General features: G+C 42.0%; 1 protein-coding gene across 3 annotated transcripts in view; it reads right to left on the reverse strand.

The window, feature by feature from the left end:
- ATG16L2 (autophagy related 16 like 2) overlaps positions 1–19,344 on the reverse strand; it is a 107,882-nt gene that overhangs the window by 75,664 nt on the left and 12,874 nt on the right. For all 3 annotated transcript variants that reach the window (XR_012800057.1, XR_012800056.1, XM_075592794.1), the window contains exons 5-9: positions 18,059–18,161; positions 16,484–16,589; positions 7,774–7,844; positions 2,413–2,481; positions 1,128–1,248 (exon numbers count right to left, since the gene is read on the reverse strand). Coding sequence is in view for 1 of the 3 variants with exons in the window: in XM_075592794.1 (XP_075448909.1) it covers positions 1,128–1,248; positions 2,413–2,481; positions 7,774–7,844; positions 16,484–16,589; positions 18,059–18,161 (470 nt within the window). In the remaining 2 variants the exon portion in view is untranslated. The remainder of the gene's footprint in view (positions 1–1,127; positions 1,249–2,412; positions 2,482–7,773; positions 7,845–16,483; positions 16,590–18,058; positions 18,162–19,344) is intronic.

Consider the following 19,344-nt stretch of genomic DNA (forward strand, 5'->3'; position numbering starts at 1 on the left):
CCACCAGCATGAAAAGGGGGATAAGATGGGCCTCACTACCTTCTCAAGAACCCGCCAACGGATCGCTGAATCCGTGGAATGGATTCTACAAATCCATCCGCGGGTTGTATCCAATGGCGGATTTTACTAAATCCACACGGACCGAAACCGTCCCAAATCCTTTTGCAAAACTGATTTGAAGGGGGGAGGGGGGGGGGGGTGGAGGTCGACAAAATCAACATCAGCGAAAATCCGGGAAATGGATTTGGGCGGATTGGCCCTTCTCTAATGCTGGGAGAATGGTGGTAATGAATTACTGGCACAACTTGGGGTCTGCTGAAAGGGAGAAGAGAGAGGATCTGCAAAGAGCGAGGAAGCGAACAAGGGCGTGGATCGCCATTTAATCATAACAATGTGAGAAAGTAAGAGAATTTATAGAACATATAACAACTAAATATATTAAGCCACACCTACTTATCACATGCAAAGTATTTATAGTGCTATATACAGTATGGTATGTACGTTGTCAGGAAAGGTTTACTCAAGCCCCCAGTAACAAAGGGTTAATGTCTCCTGAAGCGTGGGGCTCAGATTGTAATACAGAGGTAGACTAACTCACGGGAACCTGTGCTGCTCCCTCACCACAGGTGCAAAGAAACATGAATAAACAAATACAAATCCCTTAAATGGATTGTAACACAGCGCTTCAGCCCGGAAGGTACTTCTGACATTTAGGAGCCAACCTCATATAGGAGAAGAGTAGATTTGTAGTTCGCAATACCCTCAATGGATGGACTAACAAGAGTTCTTTAAACAGAGGAGATTATACTTAAATCAACATAAAAGATCTGATATTCTTGTACTTGCAGGTTATGACAGCTAAGCGCACAATAATTTATATTAAGAACTCTTATGTGAGCGCACTGAAAGTGATCAATCCTCACTATTATTCCATTCTTAGGCAGCGGGACCAACCTCTACCCGATGATTATTGGCCACTTTAGACCTACTAATAGGGGGAGGACTTGGCTTGTTATCATGTTTAAAGGAGTTGCACATCCACTGCTTGGTATAGCGCCCAATATATCTTTATCAGCAACAAATAAATACCAAACTGGTGCCAGCAAGTTCATGCAAACTCTTCTTACATGCTGCCTTCTGAAGATCCCACTCCTTCACGGTCCTGTCCAAACTGCCAGACACGGCTCGGTAAAGAGCCATCTTAAACTTTGCCGCTGTTACCTTAGCGCTGTGCCCGGTGAGAGAGTCCTAAGCAACAGAAGGTATTCCAATGTTACAATGACAGCATCCCACTGCATGAGGCAGAGAAGGATCGTGTGCATGTGTATACAATATATATATCTGTATCACATACAAATGTCACTTGTGAGCACATTCACATGTCTCGGACTACAACCCAGACTTTCCCCATTATCTCCTAGCATACAGTGCTTCACTGCAGCCAGGGGTTCTGGGAAATTACATGCAAATGAGTATACCTCTCTGAGATACACGAGTGTGCTCACAAGTGATATTTTTATTGGCTGTGCACTGTAGTGCAGTGGAAGCACTGTGTGCCAACAGATAATGGTGAAAAGCAGGGTTGCAGGAGAGAGAGAAGAAGAGAGACAGGGACACAGAGAGAGAGAGAGACAGAGAGAGACAGAGACTAAGGGGCTTATGCAGAGAGGAACGTTAAAAAAGTTTAAAATGGCTGTAAAATAGCCACAGATTTGCCGTTAGTGAAGGTGTTATGCAGGGAACGTCGTTAACTCATTTCCGCAAAAAACTGCAAATTGCCAACTTTTCCTGGCTATTTGAAACTCGCCATACTAATGCACATATTGGCGTGTTCCAGCGATTCGGAGCTTCTGGAATACAACGCTACATTAGCATGGCGAGTTTCAGGTTCTCGCCACAAGTTTGGCGAGTTTTACAGCTCTGAAAAAATTTCAAAGCACTTTTAAAAATCGCGCCATTTTCTCCCGAGTTTAAGGATTTCTGGCTAGTTTTTTCGCCAGAAGATGGCGCTATTTCCTTATCTATGCTCTCTGCATGAACCCCACAGAGAGAGAGAGAGACAGAGATACAGAGAGAGAGACACAGAGGCAGAGAGAGAGACACAGAGGCAGAGAGAGAGAGAGAGAGAGAGAGAGAGAGAGAGAGAGAGAGACAGAGACAGAGACAGAGAGAGACACAGAGACAGAGAGAGACACAGAGACAGAGAGAGACTTTTTGCATGAATCCCTTAAGCACTGGAAGGTTAAGTCAGTTATTTCCACCTCACTGAAACCCTATATCATTAATAAAAAAACACTTCCCCTGTACCTGTTAAGAACCCCTTTACAACTCTTAATAAGGACGGTTGACATAAAACATCATTACTATAGCGTGTCGGTCTAATAACCTATACAAAAAAGGAAAGAGGCTTACATTAGATTTACCATCTAGTTTCCACAGATGAACTGCCCCATCATAAGATGCTGCGAGAATATGGAACCCCTGGAAATAAAACAGGAATACATGAGAATGACATCTGAGCCCACTGTAAATTAGAGAGAGGTCGCAAAACGCATCAGAACATTTTCTCTCAGCAGGACCTCCTGTGAATCTTGGGCCTCGATGAAACACATTGATGCAATGTGTGTGGCCGGCGTAAGCAAGCGCCTGCGCGGTGCTTACCTGCTTGGCGAGACAACCAAATTTGATTTGGCTGCGCGCTTATGCGTCACGTGAGCGGTTTGCACAATGAGGGCGGACCAGCACCGTGACAGCCGCGCCCCCTGACGCGTGCAGCTGGCTGGCCATGAAATGCCCAGCGCCTGACGTCACGTCGCTCGAGTGCCAGCGTGCGCTCTCCCACCGTGGCCACAGCCTTGAGTGTTGCTCCCTCACTCTGTGTCTAGGGCACACAAAAACCTAGGGTATTTGTAACAACGCAAAGGGAAGCTTGATTTGACGCACTGTATTTTCTGTTTAACGTTATATTTGCTGCTATGTAAGCCAAAAACAACTGCCACCTCAGTGCGGATTACATTTTTAATGCTCATTAAGTGACAGACAAGCAGAGTTTGTCCCCGTTTCCAAACTACGTGTGTGTGTGTGTGTGTGTGTGTGTGTGTGTGTGTGTGTGTGTGTGTGTGTGTGTGTGTGTGTGTGTGTGTGTGTGTGTGTGTGTGTGTGTGTGTGTGTGTGTGTGTGTGTGTGTGTGTGTGTGTGTGTGTATGTATACATATAGTTACATAGTAGATGAGGTTGAAAAAAGACGTACGTCCATCAAGTTCAACCTATGCTAAATTTAGACAACAGATACTTTATCCTATATCTATACTTACTTATTGATCCAGAGGAAGGCAAACAAAAAAACCCATTAAGGGGAAAAATTAATTCCTTCCTTACTCCAAGAATTGGCAATCGGATTAATCCCTGGATCAACATCCTTCCCATGTATACTTATTTGGTATATCCCTGTATACCTTTCCCATCTAAAAAGATGTCCAACCTTTTTTTGAACAAATCTATTGTATCTGCCATCACAGTCTCCATGGGTAATGAATTCCACATTTTAACTGCCCTTACTGTAAAGAACCCTTTCCTTTGTTGCTGGTGACATTTCCTTTCCTCCAACCTTAAGGGATGGCCCCGAGTCCTTTGTACTGCCCGTGGGATGAATAGTTCTTTTGAAAGCTCCTTGTATTGTCCCTGAATATATTTGTATATAGTTATCATATCCCCTCTTAGACGCCTCTTTTCTAATGTAAATAAATCTAATTTAGCTAGCCTCTCCTCATAAGTTAGAATGTCCATCCCCTTTATTAATTTGGTGGCTCTTCTCTGCACTCTCTCTAGTTCCATAATGTATTTTCTTAAGATTGGTGCCCAAAATTGTACTCCATATTCAAGGTGTGGTCTTACTAATGCTTTGTAAAGGGGCATAATTATGTTTACTTCCCTTCCATCCATTGCCCGTTTGATGCAAGATAAGATCTTGTTTGCCTTTGCAGCTACTGCATGACATTGGGCACTATTGCTAAGCCTGCTGTCTACAAGCACTCCTAAATCCTTCTCCATCAAGGATTCCCCCAATATATCTCCATTTAATTTGTAAGTCGCCTTTTTATTCTTGCATCCCAAATGCATAACCTTACATTTATCTGTATTAAACCTCATTTGCCATTTACCTGCCCACGTTTCCAGTCTCTCCAAGTCCTTCTGAAGAGAAATTACATCCTGCTCTGATTCTATTACCTTACACAATTTAGTATCATCAGCAAAGATGGAGACTTTGCTCTGGATCCCAAACTCAAGGTCATTAATAAACAAGTTAAAAAGCAGGGGTCCCAGTACCGATCCCTGAGGTACTCCACTCACGACTTTAGCCCAACCTGAAAAAGTTCCATTTATGACAACGCTCTGTTGTCTGTCTTTTAACCAGTTTTCAATCCAGGTGCATATATTATTACGGAGTCCAATTTTCTTTATTTTGCTCACCAACCTCTTGTGTGAAACCGTATCAAAAGCCTTTGCAAAATCTAAGTAGACCACATCAACTGCATTACCCTGGTCTAAATTCCTACTTACCTCCTCAAAGAAACAAATAAGGTTAGTTTGGCAAGATCTATCCTTCATAAATCCATGCTGACTATTACTAATAATTTTGTTTTCCATTAGGTATTCCTGAATATTATCCCGTATTAAAGCTTCAAGTAGTTTCCCTACTATTGAAGTCAGGCTAACAGGTCACACACACACACACACACACACACACACACACACACACACACACACACACACACACACACACACACACACACACACACACACACACACACACACACACACACACACACACACACACACACACACACACACACACACACACACACATCTCAAACCAACCAAATAATTTACACAATTTAAACCAACGTACTAATTTACACATCTTAAACCAACCTAATAATTTACACATCTTAAACCAACCTAATAATTTAAACTCTGTTGTCCTTTAGTCCTTGTTCTGTTGTATTTCACACATTCCCTGGGACACTTTTCACTCTGAACTCCGTGTTTTTCTGTATCTGCTAAGATGATTGGGATAAAGTATTGTTTCTACAGAGCTGCACTTACTCCCAATGATTGTAATATCTACAATTTGTATGGTTTCTCTATTTTCGTCACTATTGTGTTTAATATTAAACACTGTAGTCACAATTTTATACGTTGTATTTGCGCTTCAATTTTCCATGTTTTGTCAACACATACACTATGACAGATCTAGCAATGATCTCTGCATTGGAAGTACTATACATTACAGTATATTTCCCTATATAAAAGGAGACAATATTCTGGGGAAGAGGCAGTTTCTATGCAGAATTCCGTTTTTAGACACAATATACAATATTCATGAAATCGTTCACACTCCTTGTTTATTTCCAGCAACCTCAATGTATTTTTCTGTCTTTGGATCATTTCTTGTTCTTTGCTGCAATCTAGAGGAGATCTGAGGCATTATCTTACTGTAGTCCCATAACATCCAACAGGATGGAAATGTGATGCTGCAGTTGTTGGTACGAACTAGTTCGAGAAGAGCTGCCAACATTCATACATTTTCCAGAATGTGCCCAAGCACTCAAGAAAGTAACTTAAAATTCAACAATGTATAGTATTTTGGTCCGACACCTGCCCTATTTATACTATATGTGTGAATGTGTATGTATGTATGTATGTATGTATGTATGTATGTGTGTATGTGTGTATGTGTGTATGTGTGTATGTGTGTATGTGTGTATGTGTGTATGTGTGTATGTGTAGCAAGGTACCCTCCCTTGCCTCCTCCCTGGCAGTGCTCCCGTCGCTCGGGAGGGTTGTGTGGGTTGCATCGGCCATGTTGTGGTTGGCACAGAAACATATGTGTATGGTCTATGTGTAAGGAGGCGGCCATCTTGTGGCTGGCGTCGCCGGAAGAGGAGGTCCTGGCTGTTCAGGATTTCCTCCGCGGACTGAAGGCAGCATGCTCAGTCGTCACAGAGCCGGCGAAGGGAGAGGAAGTCTCCCGGGAGCTAGTTAGGCCCCGGGACTAGGCCAGAACATTCCCCTAGGCCCCAGGCAGCCCCTTCACCACAGCGGAAATGGTAGGGACTTGCCATAGTGCAGGGGTTTCCCCATTAGTTCGAGGCTTCCTCGGAGAAGGACCAGGAGCTGGGATGGAGATTCCACAGCGGGTTGAACCACCGCGTGGAGGCCGGACATAGGAAGAGAGGGGAGAGGGGTTTGTGTTGGAGGCCCCGCATTGTGGGATGACAGTGCGGCCATCATCACCTACGGAATACCCTGGTGTACCCGAGTACCCAGGAAGGTACCTACGTGCACCAACACAACATGCGGGAGGGTAGCGCTGCCCTCACACTATCCTGGGACATGATCTCTGGTGGGACACTCTGGATTCTCTGTGCCCAAGGGATCGGAACCTTCAGGAAGGAGGGTGGTATTGTTATTCCACTGTGGGATATAATACTGTGTATGGTGTATTAGTACCAGGATTGGGCCTGCAGGTGAAGGAGACTTTGTTATTATCACTGCGTGTGTGTATTTTTGCTATGCATATACCCATGAGGGGATATCCCACCTACGCTGGGATCCTTACGGGTGGAGGCGCTGCACCCGTCATCCCGAGGCTCCCCAAGCATGGAGGCTTAGGCCCTCTGTGAGCCAAACAGGTAGGCCTGTAAAACATTGCCTGCTGCTTATCCCTAAGGGGTAGGGGAAGGGGTGTTACATATGAATGTATGTGACTGTATGTCTTTATTTATATAGCACCATTAATGTACATAGCGCTGCACAGCAGTAATACACGTGGCCTAGTAATATAAATAACAAATAATACAAATAACACATAATGGGAAGAAGTGCTTCAGACATAAAAGAAACATTTAGAAAAAGGAGTCCCTGTCCCGAAGAGCTTACAATCTAATTGGTACGTAGGAAGAACGCACAGAGACAGTAGGAGGGTGTTCTGGTAAGTGCGTCTGCAAGGGGCTAAGGTCGATGTATGAGGTGTACACTGGCGACACACTTTATTCGAGCTCGGCTAGTCCCACGAATTCGGGTATACCCGGGTGTATTGAGGTTTGTGACTGTTTTCTGCCCGAGTGCATTGGGTTATTTTCCAGGCAGGGATTTAAGCATTTTATTCCCGCTGGCTGCAATACTGCACAGTATATATATATATACTGCATTACAATTCATGAATTTATGCCATCTGGTAGACACGCGAAGCATTGCAGCCTATTAAATCCTAATCATTATCATTTAACAGATCAGCCGCCCGTCAGCCAGGCATGAACCCAGGCTGGGAAGGCAAACGCAACGGGGCTTGTCAGAGGTGAGGAGTGGCGCATTCCAGGTATCTGCCAGGTACATACTGGGTATTTGCTCGAATAAAGTGTGTCGGTGCAGTATAGTATCAGCCACGAAGCTACTCATATGCTTCGTTAAAAAGGTGTGTTTTAAGGTGAGTCTTAAAGGTGGATAGAGAGGGCGCTAGTCAGATATTGAGGGGAAGGGCATTCCAGAGGTGTGGGGCAGTCAGTGAGAACGGTTTAAGGTGGGAGAGGGCTTTAGACACACAAGGGGTAGAAAGAAGACATCCTCTTAAAAGTAAGAAAAAATACAGTGAATTTGTACTCCTTGACACATTTTGCTAACAAATGCTGACATTTCAAACCCCTGTCCCAGACCCCATGAGAACGGGGGAATAGCTCGCATTTATACAAGCTGGATGATTTTCATACTTACCGAAGGGTCAAATTCTATGCTGGTAATTCCGCTGCTGCTGCCTTCCAAGGTCTGGCTCACCTGCAACATTCCTGTCCCAAGAGAAGACAACCAAACGGAAGAATATTACACTTACTCTAGAAAAGCACAACACGGAAGGTCCATCAAAACATTTCAAAATGATCGCTTGCATAAATATCACAGGATTATGATATATCATAATGAAAATAATGGCCATATAATGACAGAATAACTACAGATGTCACGTAGCATTCACAAATGAGAACTCTAGTGGTTGTGTGATCATTTTATGCTGTGGTGGATTTAGAAGAAAGCATTTAGGTCTTTTCTTCAGTTGCCCCATTCAACATTGAATACTAGTCTATCGATGCTCAAAACGCTTAATGCCAAAGGAAGAGGCGGGCATTCGTCCTTAAAGGCTGGAATCGGTCCTAATGACAGAAGAGCCAGCGCCAACAAGATCTCCGTGCTGTCAATCAATAACTAATGTGCATCCATCATGTAGCCGCAGTGAGTGCGTTCTGATGCCCCCCCGTCACAAAACCAAGTAGTGGCCAAGTAAGTTTAACAACTGTTAAAGTGCAGAACCACTTATTTAGTCCAACAATACTTGCACTTCTTTATTTCCCCTTTTTATCCTCATTACATACTTAAAACTTCCCTACTTCTCTATTTTGAAAAAAGAATTGATGTAAAAACACATTTGAAATTTTCCCCCCCAAAAAACTGGCCTCCAGTGTGACTCTCTAAAAACTGGGTTGTAAATCAACCCCAATCTCTGCAGCGTTGGACTGGCTCCAGCTTTCTTTCCTTAAGAAGTAGAGAGTAATGCAGCGCACCGCGATCCAAAAGAAGAACAGGTCTGGCCAAGAATATGCGATCTTTATTGAAGTGTCATAAAATCAAGGGATGCAACCCTTCTACGCGTTTCGTGCATAGCACTTTATCAAGAAGTGCTTCCACACGATATACAGAGCGTTTATGTAGCAATGGCCGCCAAATCTCGCGATATCTGTGACGTCACAATTGTGTCATAACCAATAGAAACTCACTTGTCTCGCGCATGCGCATGCGCATCGCGGCTACGAACGGGGGAGTAACAAGCCGTCACGCAATCTCCCCACCACTGCAGGGGAACGCCCCTAGGGGAATGCCACACAGGGAGGAGTGATCACAGGGAAGACTGTATCCGCCCCCATCCTAGCTCTACGTGCCTGCTGCTGGTTTGAAACAGCACAAAAATCTTATGATGGGATCTCAGCTATATATGGCTATAAAAATTGTGAGTGTCGTGCCATCACATCACATGTTACACCCCCATGTAGTGGGAGACTAGACGTCCAGACTCCAACCAGCTTATCATCCTAAGTGAACTCACCGGAGAAAGCTGAAATATGGAGCATGTTCTCTGTCCCCCAGTCATGCGGATTACATGTGAATGAGAATTTAAACAAAAATATACCTAAAAAAATGTGAGCAAAAGATCATAAACAAGAGACATGTATACAAAAATCAATAAATGTTATTCTATGCTTCAAAAGTTTGTGTTTATGAACTAATGCTATGAAATCTGATAAATCTAAAATTGGTTCTATGCACTAAAAATGTATATAGCGATACTGGGCAGCCATTTAACAAAAATCAAAACATACAATTTTATTGATTAAAAAGTATATATATACATAACAAAACACATCTAAAAACAATAAATTCGTGTAAAAACAAATGAGCATCCTTGTGATGACAGTGAGACATAATTAATTCAAACAATCATATTATATTTTTCATCTTGTGGGGCACCCAAGGAAAATGTGTTAATCCTGCAGACAATGGCATTGACAACATTTGTAGGGTATGTGAGTTAATCAATATCCTTAATAACTAAAAATGACTGTAATTTAGCTTTATATTTATAGCAAATAATGTTTTTCTTAGCTATGCAATATGTTGGACAATGATTCGTTTTCTAGCATATATGTACATTAATTAATGTTCTGGCTTATATATACAATTTTTTCAGAAAAACCGAATCTTTTGCAAAGCTAGGGAGTTCAATTAGAACAAACTATATAACCAATTAAAGAGCTGGTTAAGAAACTTGGCTATATGGCCAATAAGAAGTTGGGAGGTTGCGGGATTAGGTCACAAAAAGCTTGCTAGTCTTTTGTAGCACAGGGACGATTTTCAGGGAGGGATTGTGGAGTCATAATGTTATCTGAAGGAGTGTAGTTTGTTGTTATCTCAAGAAGTGGTTAATGGTCCACTCTATATTTATCCCTTCAGGAAATCTCGTTCTCAACGTGAATATCCAAAAGGACTCTCTACAGTTCAAAGTATTCACAATATCTCCCCCTCTCTCCTTTTTTGTAATTTTCTCAATACCCAAAAACGAGAAGTTCCCAATGCCCCCCTTATCACATTCTGTAAAGTGCTTTGATACAGGATGCTCTAGGTCTTTCTTCCGTATTAATCTACAGTGCTCCTGCATCCTTGTCTTCAAGGCTCTTGTGGTCCGACCGACATATCTTTTCCCACAACCACAGCTGATCAGATAGACCACCATATTTGTGTTACAGTTGATAAAGCTGTTGATATTATGCTGCTTGTGTGGATTGTGGGAAAAGACATGTCTTGATGGTCTCATAAATTCGCACATGTTGCACTGATTGCACCTAAAGGACCCCTTGGTCAGAAAACGATCAGGATTACCTAGGGGGGTGGTAATGACACTTGGTGAAATGAATGCAGCCAATGTTTTGGCCCGTCTATATACACACTTTGGACCCTGCTTAGTGTATTCACATAGAATAGGATCCATTTGTAATAGGTCCCAATGTTTATTTATAATCTTCTTAACTTGACTACTGGATTTATTATATTGCGATATAAACATTGGACACTCTTTCTTAGTCCCATGAAAATCATTTTTTATTACTTTCCTGGCATCCCTCACCCTGGAGTTTTGGGGTAATAGCGTTTCTCTTTTGATCTCAACTACTTCTTGGAGAGTTGATTGGAGGGTCTCCCTGTCATAACCTCTTTCAACAAATCTATTAGTCAGCGCCTCAGACTGAGTCAGGAAATCACTCATTGTGGAGCAATTCCTCCTCAGTCTGAGGTACTGACCCTTGGGTATACCCCTAATAACTGACCCGGGGTGACAGCTGTCCGCCCTCAAAAATGAATTTCTTGAATTAACTTTTTTGTAAACATCTGTTTGTATGTTTTTTTCTAGATCAATATAAAACAGAATGTCCAGGTAGCTTATGTGATGTGCATGATAATTCATAGTAAAGTGAATATCTAACGTGTTATTGTTTACATAATCAAAAAATGCTAATAAACTATCTGTGCTCCCGTGCCAAATAAAGATAAGATCGTCTATGAAACGTTTATAAAAAATAATATTGTGTCTAAAAGTGATGGTGCTGTTAAAGATGAAATTATTTTCCCACCACCACATAAAAAGATTGGCATAGGAGGGGGCGAAGCTCGTCCCCATTGCCGTACCCCGAAGTTGTAAGTAAAATTTGTGCTCAAAAAGAAAATAATTGTGTGTTAAGAGAAAACATATGGCTTCCATAATAAATGTGATCATTGGTAATGAGCTACCCGGACATTCTATGAAATGACGGACAGCCGTCATACCCAGGTCATGGCGTATAATTGAGTACAGGGAGACCACATCCATAGTTACCCACAAGAATTCCTGATTCCATTCCACTTCCCTCATCTTTGTCAGCAAATCGCCTGAGTCCAAGATGAAGGATGGCAGTTGCCTAACAAAAGGCTGCAGATAGGCATTGACATATCTTGACAGACCATCTCCCAAAGATCCAATACTAGAGACTATTGGCCGACCAGGAGGGTCGACCAAAGTCTTGTGGATCTTTGGGAGATGGTGGTAGATTGGAATAACTGGTTTCAAATTGATTATAAACCCTGATTCATCTTTATTTATAACATACGTAGCTGTTCCCAAATCTACCAGATCTAGAAGTTCCTTCAAAAAGTATTCTGTTGGATCCCGTGGTAGTTCAGAGTAGGAGGACACATCACCAAGTTGGCGAAATGCCTCCTTGAAATAGTCAGTCCTACTCTGAACCACCACAGCGCCCCCCTTGTCTGCATATTTAATTACCAGCATGTCATTATCTTGCAAAGATTTAATGGCAGCACGTTCTCCTTTATTCAAATTATCACTTCTTAGTTGAGAAAAAGAAAAGCACTGAGCTAATACTCTCAGGTCCCTAATGACTAGGTTCTCGAACATTGTTAGATATGGACCTTTAATAAAGGTAGGATAAAAGATAGACTTTTCTTTTAATGTGGATTTCCAATCCCCAAGTGTGTATGACTCTGATACATCAATTATATTACTCTGCAAGAAAAGGTCCTCCATATCTTTAACCGCACACTGATCCTTAAAAGAACTCAGGGTGTCTATAGATGGAGGTGGGCTAAAAATTGTATGTGTTAGTTCTAGGGGATCACCATCTAGAGTTGTCACTGTCGGGGACTCACCTCCATGAGGTTGATGATAGAATTTCTTTAACGCCATCTTGCGCACAAACTTATGGACATCGACCGCTGTGCCAAAGAGGTCAATGTCCATAGTTGGCGCATATTTAAGTCCCTTATTGAGTAATGAAATCTCCGACAGAGACAACTCAAACCCTGAAATATTGATTACATTATTCACATCACTTAATAGTTCTTTTTCCTTTTGTTTGCCCTTTTCCCCCTTATATCTCTTTCCCCCCCCCCCTCCTTGTCCTCTTTGGTCTTTTCTGAACATCAAGTAGTTTTTTGACTGCTGATCTGTGTGGTAAGTGTCTGGTAATTGTACTGAGGCGGTATCCCCTCTAGATGAGCTCCCCTCTGATGAACGTCTCTCATCTCGGGACTGGTTATTATCACCACGCTGAGGGCCGCTAGATCTATTTTCCATATCATGAAAAGACACTGAGTGTGAGGTTGGTTCTACATCAGACAGTTCAGAGTCACCACTTTGGTAATCAAAATTGCTTGGCTTTAGAATTGACTTGCTTGGAGTGGACCTCCTAGACCCTTTCCTCATTGAATCCTGCATAGACCGATCATAAACCGGTACAACTCTTTGCCAGCTGTATATTTGATTCTTTTCGTAGTCAATACGGTCACGATCATATTTGCCTTGTTTCCTGACCATGATTTCTCTCTCTGCATCCTCTGTTGTTTTAGCCAAAATCTTGTCAAATTTAGAAAACCCCTCAATGTCCTTGAATCTGCGCAGTTTATCCTGTAAATCCTTAATCTGGTTATCAAGTGTTGCTTTCTCATTGATCTTGTGTTGCAAGATCTGATCCATTAAATTGAATGAACAGGTGTTTAGTGTTTCTGTCCACCGTTCCTCAAAGGCTTTGTCAGGGAATCCAAATGTTGGGGCCTTTTTAACCCTCAAGCCTCTGGGAATTCTCTTCATTTTAAGGTAGTTTTCTGTCGCAACAATGTCCCACCAGATACGTGTTTTATAAATCAGCAATTTTTCTAATCTTTAGAAATAAATCCTTAAGTCTGCGACATCATTGGAATCAGTATCCACCACGCTTTCAAAGACACGAAGCGCCTTTTTTTTTCCTGGAGGAATCATCCCCACAATTAAAGGTATATATTACAGGTATAGAAGTGTCCTGTACAATCTCACTGTCATCCATTATGACTTCCTTCTGTTCAATTGTAATAAATGTCCATAAAAACAAACAATTGCACAGACCTGTTCTTAATCCTGAGGGCGGACAGCTGTCACCCCGGGTCAGTTATTAGGGGTATACCCAAGGGTCAGTACCTCAGACTGAGGAGGAATTGCTCCACAATGAGTGATTTCCTGACTCAGTCTGAGGCGCTGACTAATAGATTTGTTGAAAGAGGTTATGACAGGGAGACCCTCCAATCAACTCTCCAAGAAGTAGTTGAGATCAAAAGAGAAACGCTATTACCCCAAAACTCCAGGGTGAGGGATGCCAGGAAAGTAATAAAAAAGGATTTTCATGGGACTAAGAAAGAGTGTCCAATGTTTATATCGCAATATAATAAATCCAGTAGTCAAGTTAAGAAGATTATAAATAAACATTGGGACCTATTACAAATGGATCCTATTCTATGTGAATACACTAAGCAGGGTCCAAAGTGTGTATATAGACGGGCCAAAACATTGGCTGCATTCATTTCACCAAGTGTCATTACCACCCCCCTAGGTAATCCTGATCGTTTTCTGACCAAGGGGTCCTTTAGGTGCAATCAGTGCAACATGTGCGAATTTATGAGACCATCAAGACATGTCTTTTCCCACAATCCACACAAGCAGCATAATATCAACAGCTTTATCAACTGTAACACAAATATGGTGGTCTATCTGATCAGCTGTGGTTGTGGGAAAAGATATGTCGGTCGGACCACAAGAGCCTTGAAGACAAGGATGCAGGAGCACTGTAGATTAATACGGAAGAAAGACCTAGAGCATCCTGTATCAAAGCACTTTACAGAATGTGATAAGGGGGGCATTGGGAACTTCTCGTTTTTGGGTATTGAGAAAATTACAAAAAAGGAGAGAGGGGGAGATATTGTGAATACTTTGAACTGTAGAGAGTCCTTTTGGATATTCACGTTGAGAACGAGATTTCCTGAAGGGATAAATATAGAGTGGACCATTAACCACTTCTTGAGATAACAACAAACTACACTCCTTCAGATAACATTATGACTCCACAATCCCTCCCTGAAAATCGTCCCTGTGCTACAAAAGACTAGCTTTTTTTTTGTGACCTAATCCCGCAACCTCCCAACTTCTTATTGGCCATATAGCCAAGTTTCTTAACCAGCTCTTTAATTGGTTATATAGTTTGTTCTAATTGAACTCCCTAGCTTTGCAAAAGATTCGGTTTTTCTGAAAAAATTGTATATATAAGCCAGAACATTAATTAATGTACATATATGCTAGAAAACGAATCATTGTCCAACATATTGCATAGCTAAGAAAAACATTATTTGCTATAAATATAAAGCTAAATTACAGTCATTTTTAGTTATTAAGGATATTGATTAACTCACATACCCTACAAATGTTGTCAATGCCATTGTCTGCAGGATTAACAAATTTTCCTTGGGTGCCCCACAAGATGAAAAATATAATATGATTGTTTGAATTAATTATGTCTCACTGTCATCACAAGGATGCTCATTTGTTTTTACACGAATTTATTGTTTTTAGATGTGTTTTGTTATGTATATATATACTTTTTAATCAATAAAATTGTATGTTTTGATTTTTGTTAAATGGCTGCCCAGTATCGCTATATACATTTTTAGTGCATAGAACCAATTTTAGATTTATCAGATTTCATAGCATTAGTTCATAAACACAAACTTTTGAAGCATAGAATAACATTTATTGATTTTTGTATACATGTCTCTTGTTTATGATCTTTTGCTCACATTTTTTTAGGTATATTTTTGTTTAAATTCTCATTCACATGTAATCCGCATGACTGGGGGACAGAGAACATGCTCCATATTTCAGCTTTCTCCGGTGAGTTCACTTAGGATGATAAGCTGGTTGGAGTCTGGACGTCTAGTCTCCCACTACATGGGGGTGTAACATGTGATGTGATGGCATGACACTCACAATTTTTATAGCCATATATAGCTGAGATCCCATCATAAGATTTTTGTGCTGTTTCAAACCAGCAGCAGGCACGTAGAGCTAGGATGGGGGCGGATACAGTCTTCCCTGTGATCACTCCTCCCTGTGTGGCATTCCCCTAGGGGCGTTCCCCTGCAGTGGTGGGGAGATTGCGTGACGGCTTGTTACTCCCCCGTTCGTAGCCGCGATGCGCATGCGCATGCGCGAGACAAGTGAGTTTCTATTGGTTATGACACAATTGTGACGTCACAGATATCGCGAGATTTGGCGGCCATTGCTACATAAACGCTCTGTATATCGTGTGGAAGCACTTCTTGATAAAGTGCTATGCACGAAACGCGTAGAAGGGTTGCATCCCTTGATTTTATGACACTTCAATAAAGATCACATATTCTTGGCCAGACCTGTTCTTCTTTTGGATCGCGGTGCGCTGCATTACTCTCTACTTCGCTGGACTTCATTCTCCACAGCAGCACGCGATGGAGGGGAGACTCTGGTGAAAGCAGTGGTACAGTGAGTACTCAGGGCCAACCCAATGAGGTGGAGGACGCGGTCTCTGGACTACCTACCCCCACCTTCAGGGTATCTGGTGCCCCAACTTTTGGATACTCAAATGCTTGCATTAATAATAATCAATATCCAGATTGTACCCCCCTCCTTCCTGTGTATAGGACACTTTTGAGCACCTTATCTCACCTTAACCCCGTTTTCTTTCATTAAGAAGTTATGAGGCCAGAACACCCAGAACATGTATATATTCTATAATATTTTTACTCTGCTTTTTAATGTGCTTCTGGGTCTAAAATTTGCAAATTTAACAACAACACCCGTCACTATAAAACAATTGTTCATAAACGGCTTCAGATGGTGTTTCAGTACGTCGCCAAATAGAACTTTTCCTTTAACCAAAAATGGAACGTTTCATTATGAAAATAGCTATAACAGGATTTCTTCCAGGTCAGTACAAAGTGATGGGGATTAAGAGAAATGTACCAACATTTGATCAAGACAAAATACGAAGACACACACCTCCAACAATGTCCCAGATCTTAACAACTCTATCAGCTCCTCCGGTGGCGACCGTCCTGGAGTTAGGACTGAACTTCACCGCGTTGACCTCTGACCCGTGAGCTTCCTAGTGGGGAAAAAACTGAACGTTTTCAGTAAGCAAAGCTGATCCTCTCTAAACGGTAACCACTAGTGAGTCATCCACCTGGTATATGTATAACATATCTTACCGGGAAGATTGAATTTATATTCACCCATGTCTTTATGATACAATATTGAATTCACATACAATGGACAGATATCACAGAGGCAGCATGGAATATAATAGTATCACTTGAGTGACATCATGAATTGGCTTAAATCTGCAGTTCAATCTAATACGACCTATTTTGAAAGTGAGGTCCTTTAAAGTAGATGGATGGAAACCTTATTTTTCCCCCGCAGCTTTTAATTTAATTTTTATATTAAGAGTCTGCAGTACATTGGTCAGATGACAACTTCTACTATTTTTCTCCACGTTCTTCAGTCTTTCAGGCAGCACAGAGCTGTTTCTCATGCGGATATTGAAGGACATTATCAGAAAAAAATGTCTTCTCAATCTTCTCAGATAAGGTTCTTTGAGGTCTACCAACGTCACCAAGGGGGTCATTTTAGATATCTCGAAGTGGCCATTAGGGGCGTTTTTGGTCGAAAATCCCCATAGACTTCAATGGGAATGGTTGACCAAAAACGGCCTTCACAACAAATTTGGACGATAAAGAATAAGGCCAAAGGTTCAGATCTACTAAGGGGTGAATTGGAATAAAGGTGAAGCATAGCACCCTTTTGTAGATTTGGTCTATGGGAGAGTGAATTAAAAGCCATATGATTAAATGATTTGGGCTCATTTTTTAAGACTAAATAACACAGTAAATAATAAAAGTCAATGAGCAGGAAAAGAAAAACTAGAGGTGAAAACAAACAAACAAACACCCTATTGTACAGTATTGTATATATATTTTAAATAAATATGCAGGGAGAACTGCCCCTTTTAAACACCAATCTATGATCCTACAAAAACATTTCATTACGAAGTCGGCATGTGACGGTCTGGTAATCCTCTTGTAAACCCCATATTTACTGCGTAATGAAAGTGAAATTGTAGGTGGAATCTAAAGAATAAATGAATGTGAAACTCACGCACTTGTGCAGATGTGCCACCATAGTGTTACACTCTATAGGCACCTGTCAGAATCATTACCGAACGATTACATTAAGGAAGGGTGGATGGTGCTTCATGAGCCTACATGTTTCAAAACATATTGTATATACTAACTGATACTGGCTAACACCATACTCCCCAGTACACCTCAACACGGGATTTCCAACAAACAAATATGAAATTCAAATCCATGGGCCAAGTCCTCATGACATTGGGCAAGTAATTTTATCTCTGTGTCTCAGGCACCCAAATCAGATTCTAAGCATCACTGGGCAGTGAATTGCATACCTACTAGATCATTGAAAAGGACAGGAGAAAAGCAGTATTTGAGTTTACGTTTTCTCAAAAATAGCATGTGTCTAAGAATTGACGTTTAAGGGGATACTGAAACTTACCTTGTTACACAGAGCTATCTTAGGTAGACAGCACCTCACACAGACAGGTACGGGAGGGTAGTGGTCATCATTACTACTGGAAAATGTTCTTGGTTTCCTGAAACTGACAACAGGGTTTGACTAAGGAACAGAGCTGTGCTGCACCACGGCTTGGGTTATTTATCGCAAGGGTATAAGATGAACCAATCAAAGCGCACGCAGCCTTCACTGGCATGCTCTCATTGCGCAGAATGTACAGTCCTGGAGCGATTATGGCATTGGCAGTTGTGGGAGATACACAAAATAAATCCCCAGAGATACAACAATCTATCTCAATGCCTTCTATATGCAACATTATTAGCTGATCCTACAGTAAATATCTACAAAACAGTCCCCAAAAAATCAAACCATGTTCTATACAGCAGGGGTGCGCAAACTGGGGGCCGCTGGATTTTCTGGGGGGGGGGGGCACAAAAGGTCCTGTGCTCTCCCACAAGGCATTTAAATTAAATGCCGGGGGACCGCGCAAGGCCTCTCTAACAAACTTACCTTCCCTTCCAGCGACGCGTCGTCGTGGCAACCCGGAGTCAAATTACCATTGCAACGTGACATCACATGACCCCGGACATCATTTGATGCCAGGGCCGAGCGAGGGGGGGGGGGAAGGGGTAGGAGGGGGGGTTGCAAGGCGCTGAGGAGAGCAGGCGGGTGCGCATGGGGAAAAAAAGTTTGCGCACCCCTGCTGTAGAGCACAACCCAAAATAAAACGATTCTGGGAGGGGGCAGTGCTGCTTTTACTTATGACCATCTAAAAATGTTACTTTCCATATAAGACAGGCAGACTAAGGCTGCTTCAGGTTCACCTTCATTTAAGTACATTTGGTCTACAATCCTCTCCAGCACACTGAATGAGGGCCAAAGTGTGGGGCGGGGTGGATGGCGGAAGTGCTTCTCTCTGCTACCAATTCCTAGTTTTTTTTTTTTATACACGAATAATGTAAATTCAGCAATAAATCATAGATTTATATTTCCGACCCCTTCTACATTACTGTTGGCAGTACTATCATAAAACAGTTGTATGGAGGTAGGTGGCCCCTCCTCCCAGAGCTCACCCCTCCCCACCTTTTTAACTTGGGACGTTTTTCCATTTTGCTATATGGACAAGACCCACTGAGGTTGTTTCCCCTCATACAGAGGTAAAAGGGAAGGGTTCACAGTGCAGTGTTAGGACCTGCACATTTGGTTATGCCTTGACGTTGGTATGCAGGCTTATCACGCTCTGGCCAAAGGGTTTAACTAAATAACCA

The sequence above is a fragment of the Ascaphus truei genome, chromosome 3 (genome assembly GCF_040206685.1).
Source record: "Ascaphus truei isolate aAscTru1 chromosome 3, aAscTru1.hap1, whole genome shotgun sequence".
Lineage (NCBI taxonomy): Eukaryota > Metazoa > Chordata > Amphibia > Anura > Ascaphidae > Ascaphus > Ascaphus truei.